Source organism: Melospiza melodia, chromosome 1, assembly GCF_035770615.1.
Source record: "Melospiza melodia melodia isolate bMelMel2 chromosome 1, bMelMel2.pri, whole genome shotgun sequence".
In the NCBI taxonomy this organism is placed as follows: domain Eukaryota; kingdom Metazoa; phylum Chordata; class Aves; order Passeriformes; family Passerellidae; genus Melospiza; species Melospiza melodia.
Genome location: NC_086194.1, coordinates 126,894,923 through 126,900,922, shown reverse-complemented (window position 1 = coordinate 126,900,922; position 6,000 = coordinate 126,894,923). Strand labels below are relative to the sequence as shown.

The 6,000-nt window shown below is 50.3% G+C and overlaps 1 protein-coding gene across 1 annotated transcript in view; it reads left to right on the top strand.

Moving 5' to 3' along the window:
* The first annotated feature begins 1,738 nt into the window (after nt 1–1,738).
* NPC1 (NPC intracellular cholesterol transporter 1) overlaps nt 1,739–6,000 on the top strand; it is a 26,440-nt gene continuing 22,178 nt past the window's right edge. Inside the window, exon 1 of the mRNA XM_063167523.1 lies at nt 1,739–1,915. Within this exon, the coding sequence (XP_063023593.1) occupies nt 1,838–1,915 (78 nt within the window). The 5' untranslated portion in view covers nt 1,739–1,837. The remainder of the gene's footprint in view (nt 1,916–6,000) is intronic.

Genomic DNA, 6,000 nt, shown 5'->3' with positions numbered 1-6,000 from the left:
GCTGAACATGAGTCAGCAAGCTGCATCAGCAGCAAGAGGGTGGTCAGCAGGTCAAGGGTTAGGGTTCTTTCTCTCTTCAGAACATGTCAGACCACAGCTGGAGTGCTGTGTCCAGGTTTAGGCTCCCCAGAACAAACAAGAAAAACCCAAAAAACCAAACATCTCCCACCCCCCCCCCCCCCAAAAAAAGGAAGGAAAAAAGGAAACAAACAAAAAAAAGATACTGACATACTGTAGCAAAATCTATTTTACCGCCACCCCAACAGCTGGGGCTGCTGGAGCAGTGAACTGCGTTTGCTCAGCCCGAAGCAGGAAGCTTGCTGTACTGGCTGTAGGGATATTTTACTAATCATTGCAGCTGCCAAACGGGAGGATGTGGAGAAGGAGGAGTCACACTCTTCTCAGTCAGGAACCATGACAGCACAAGAGGCAGCAGCCTCCAGATGGAACATGGGAAAATCTCTTTAGATACAGGAAAATATTTTACTCCAAGTGTGGTCACTCAGTGGAAGAGTCTGTGCAAAGAAGCTGTGAAATCTCCATCTCTGAAGCTATTAATAGCCGGACAATTCCCTGAGCCACCTGCTCTAACCAGGTTCTACCCTGAGCGGAAAGTCGGATTACATGACCCCGGGGAGGCTGCCGGCCAACACGCCAGCAGTCAGTCTGACACCCAGACTAGTCTGCGTTCCCGTCAGCAGATGGCAATATCAGCTAAATTACATGTTGTTATTCGCGCAGCGATGCGAGTTACCTGTCGAGGAAAGCAATAAAGGGGTGGAGAAATTAGAGACTGCATGCACGGAACGCCTCACGCCCTGCTTTTATTGTGCCTCCTCCTAGCCAGGTCCCGAAGTGATCCCAAGCAGAGTCCAAACAAGCAGAGCCAAAGGTAACAGCCCAACACTCTCTGGCAGAGCGCAGCCAGCACTCCCAGAACTGCTGATTGCGACAGCGGTCAGCTCCTGCCGGGAGCGGAGCGGGCAGCGGGCACGGCCCCCGGGACAGCGGGCACGGCCCCCGGGACAGCCCAGAGCCCCGATCTTTGCATCTGACTGCACCCCCACAGCACGCGGGGCTTCCAGACGAGTCCTCAGAAATCACCAATCAGCAGCTTTGAAGCCGAATTAAGGCGCTTTCCCCAAATCCAAAGGCTTTTAAAGCGACTTTTGATATTTACAAACTGAGCGATTAACACTCCCGCGCGGGGACGATGCCGCTGCCCGGCAGCCGGTGCAGCTTGGGCGGGATGGTCCGTCCCGGAGGAGCACGGCTCCGTTCCCGCACCGGGACCAGCTTCCCGCCGGGGCCCCACAGAGCATCGCCCCCCGCACCCTGACGGCGCGGAGCGACCGTGGCGTGATGGGCGCCCCGCCCGCCGGGACGGGCCGTGCTGGGAAGGCGGTGCCGGGGCGGTTTTTCTGGGCGGGCGGTGAGGAGGGAGGCGGTGCCAGGGGCGGTGTTTCTGGGCAGCCCGTGACGGGGGAGTTGGTGCCGGGGCTGTGTTTCTGGGCAGGCCGTGAGGGGGAGGGCGGTGCCAGGGGCGGTGTTTCTGGGCAGGCCGTGAGGGGGAGGTGGTATCGAGGAGGGTGTTCCTGTTTTGGCTGTGCGGGTGAGGCGGTGCCGAGGGCGGGCCGGCGGTCGCGGTTGGCGGTGGCGCTGGGGCGGCCATCGGCCTCTCCTCGAAGGGGCTGGCGGCTCCGCCCAGGTAGGCGAGAGCGGCCCTTCCAGACTGCGCTGGCGCGGCTGCCTCGCCGCCCTCTTGTTTCCATTTGCTGCTGCTCCGTATTGCTGCCCACAGCGCCTGCCGGTCATCCGCGCTCCAGCCCGCGCCGCCATGGGCACCCCTCAAGGCAGCCCCGGGCGAGGCGGCCTCGGGTTCCTCGTCCTCCTCCTGCTTCTGTCGCCCGTGCGGGTGAGTCCGTGGAGTGGGGAATGCCGGGCCTCCCGGCGTGGTGGGGAGGAGAGGGAGCGGCGGGTGGGCAGCGGGATCCCGCGGGTGCTGCGTGCGGCGGGGCAGCCGCGGTGTCCCCTGCGCACCCCGCGACCGGGGCTGTCCCAGGCGGCGGGGCTGGATCAAGGCGGCGGGTCCCGAGTTAGGCCCCTGGGCTCGGGGCGGCGCGAAGCTGAAGAGAGGTACTGGGGTGTCCCCTCCTCGTCCCCGGTGGGGCTCACCCCGCTTCCCCCGTGCCCCTGGTCCCCGTCGGGACGGGGCTGTCAGCCGGTGGCACGGCAGGCCCGCCGGGAAGCACCCGCGAACTTCAGCCTCTGCCCGGTCCCCGTCCGCTGCGGTCGCAGGCGGCAGCGGCAGCCCCCGGGATGCTCCCGTGGCGTGCCCTGGTTATGCAATGCCCAGTGCATGTGAGTGGACACGCAGTCACATGCTCGGCAGAGGCTTGCAGATGTCGTCGGTGTCTGGTTCGCTTGGCTTGGGGTGTAGCTTAGGCGAGGTGACGGCTTCTTGGAAGTAATGATCTGTGCAGAGTGAGAGCTGCTGTTTGTTTATGTGCCAGTAGTAAGACTACATATTTCCTTAAAATCGAGGACTAGGGTATGTTGGACTTCTCGGGAGCTTTAGGAAAAAATATGGTACAACATTCGCTCCTCTCAGTCATGTTTTGTTATGCTGAAGCGCAGGATAGGAGCGGGATACTCCACATTCCTCTGGAGAAACAAGGAGTGTCTTGTAAGCCTTAGTGCTTGGCTTTCTTTCCCTCTCTACCTACGTTGAAAACATACTTTCTAGGTCAAGTTTTATGATTAGCTCTTTTTAAACATAGGAGTTTGTCATCTTGTGTATGTGCTGTTCTCATATCCTCTTTGAAAAAAACTTTTTAAGGGGTTGAACATAAGGTATTCATTCTTCTATTAGTACTGGAGAAGGTGATTGTTAGTAGTGACTCATGATCTTGAGGTGAGTAAGTAATGATACTTCACAGCTAACCAATGCACCTTTATGTAGTGTTTTTTGGAGGAGATATCATCTTGGAGCAATGAGGTGTGTCCTAGGCTGGTAAAGAAATGACAGAATGCTTTCCTTTTCAAGAGGATACTGACATATGGGAACTTGAAATAAGTTCCCCAAATATTTAGGGGAAGAGGCTTTGTGGTCCCTCGAAGTAAACATTACAAAATTACTCTAACCATGCAAGTCTCAGTTGTGTACTGTAAGAAGGCAGAATCTGGTTTTATTGGGAATCTTTGCCATTAACTCTTATTTACAGCCTGACACTTCACAAAGAGGACCCTTGATATCTTTGCAAGGAAAGCTGGTCCTTCTGTTATTCTGAGCCTATTTAGTGTTAGATGCTTGCTGAAGAGAAGCATTGTGAAGGTAAACTGTTCTCTCCCTCAAGTGTACTGCTGGTGTAATGGTTTTGTGCTTTCAGTTGTGATGTTTGTAATCCAAAGTGCCCTATGTCATGTTTCTTTCTGTTTCAAAGCAGTCAGTGGACTGGAGTGCCACTTGAGCTCAGTCTTGCCACTACATATGTATTCACAACTTGAAGTGTTCAGCCTGTATCTTTCACTCTGAACAGTACATGGTACAAGATTTCTGCCAGCTATCCATTACTATTTTATTTTCTTATGAATGTCCTAATGCACTAGATGCTGTTTGTGTGCTTAATGGCCACTACTGCAATTGATCTTTGTATAATTGTGCTAAAACACAAGCTGTTAAATCACTGGCTAATCAAGGTTGGATACAGGTTTCCTGTCAGCAGCTGGGATCCCAAGCTATATTTGATTTTCTGAAATCCCATGGGAAAATGTTAATGACAAGTGCTGCTCGTGCCAAGTGGCTGCAGTGTGGTGTTGCCTGACCTTGGACATGAAGTTCTGAAATGTCTCTTTGGAGCAGTTTCCTTGTCAGGGTGTAGCTCCAGAACAAGACAGTAACCACTTCATCTAAATTACTTCCTGGAAAATCAGGAGTGACTTGTTCAGCCTTTCTGGATGGAAGGTGAGGAAGCTGCCTCAGAAGGGGAGAGATGAGTGAAGGGAGTGACTGGTAGAACTGAGTAGTACCCAGCTGGGCAGTAGCCAAAACAATCTAGGTGTTGTGCATGATTATTATTATTATTATTAACCTGCAGGACACCAGAGCTGTTTTGGTGCAGATGGGCTTAGCTGCAGACAGGTGCTAGCTGCACTTCCTGATCATGCATGCATCCTTGCAGCTAACATCAGCTTGTCCCCACAGATTCTGAATTATTACTGTTATTGCAGCTTTCTCTTGACTTGGACTTTACTGTGCCATCTGAAATGCTCTTGGATAACTCCAGAACTGTGGCTTGCTTGGCCTGACCAGGAATAGTAGATTTTTCCATCTGAAAGGAAACAGGCTGGTGAGCAAAGGAACAGGAGGAGCTTGGCAGATAAGGCATGGCTCTGAACAAGTTACTGAAAGAGACAAAGAATGACAACTAAACCTGTAAAGTTTCCTTTAGTCCATGCACCTGTTTCCCCCACAGGAAGGGTTGTGAGGTAATGTGCAACTTCTGGGGCAGATCTCTGAATTTGACCTGGTGACCTGATTCCATAAACCAGTCATCACCCATACACCACCCATTTCTTAGGGGTGGTGTAGTGTTTCCTTAGAACTCTCAACCTGGTTGGCAATAGCAGATATTAAGGGATGCAGGGGAAGAGGGTGCTTTTTCCTAGATTGATCTTTTTGCCCTGCAAGATCCCAGATGCATCATCCTAGATGAAGGAAAGGGAAACAGCTGTATCTGATGCTCTTGCCTTTTCCATACATTAGTAATCCTAGTTTGAAGAATCCAACAGTGTTCACTTGTCATCTGGTATTTGTAAGACCACAAACAGTTGCTGTTTCTGTGTACAGCATCATCATTGTTCTTTGTTTAACAGCTATGTATTCATTGTTGGTGGTGAATGCTGCTGGAAGCATCACAATTTATCAGTTCGTTTCAACCTGCAGTTGAAGAAACATGGGCTGCATTAAATGTGTTTATGATCTGTTGGAACATTAGTTCTATTACAAAGGAAAGATAATGCTTGGGAACCAGAAAACTCTTAACAGAACTTTTGTAGAATGCCCATACTTGCTCATGTGCAGGTTCTTTATAAGGGCTCCTAGAGCCTTGGCCTGAGGTGAAATTTCTCTTCAAACAGGCTAAGCCTGCCAGAAATAGGAATACAGTTTTCTGAACTCTGAGGATATACTGAGGGTTGGTGTTAGTGGTTTCTAAGATATGCTAGAGACAGGAAGGAACAGCCTTTATCTAAGGTTATGTTGCTGTTGCTTTATGAAATACTTAGGAAAGTCCCATTTTAATATATGAAGTACTTAGTTATGTCATCTTAAAAGGAAAACATACAGAAAAAAAACCACAACCATGAACTAGCCCTGTGTTACTTATGGAGTATTTTAAGTATTTTGCCTTGTTTAGAAGGCAGTTGGGTTCAACATAGCATTTGTCTGTTGCTTTTGGGGCTAGGCTTTCACCCACTTAAGAAACTTAATAGCCAGGTGAACAATTATCTGACCTAAAAGTCTGACTCTGCAAGCAGCAGCTTTGTCAACTATGACTTATTTACAACCACACTTAGTCATCCCTATCTCAGCCTACCCTCATAGGAGCATTCTTCTGAAAGAATGGAAAGAGCACAGTGCTTGTCTTACTCTCTAACTTAATCTAGCTTTTACTGGAGGGGTTTCAGAGAGAAGAACTGTCAGCTCTATCTTATCTGTGGCAGTGGAGTAGTTACATAGGTATTTGTATCCCTGAATGCTGCCTCAGCCACGGGAGACCAGTCCTCTCCTGTATTTTGGGCCTGACTCAATGTTAACTTGTTAATGTTCAAGAGCTGTCTTGTTCAATTTGGGCTATTGATGCATAATGATTTGGTGTTTTTTAGGCTTATTGGCTTGGTTCAACCACTGTAAATCAAGCATCCCCAAAGCTTACTGGTTCAGGGGACAAACTCACACTTTTATTGGTGAAATCCTGCTAGGTAATGGCATAAATGTAA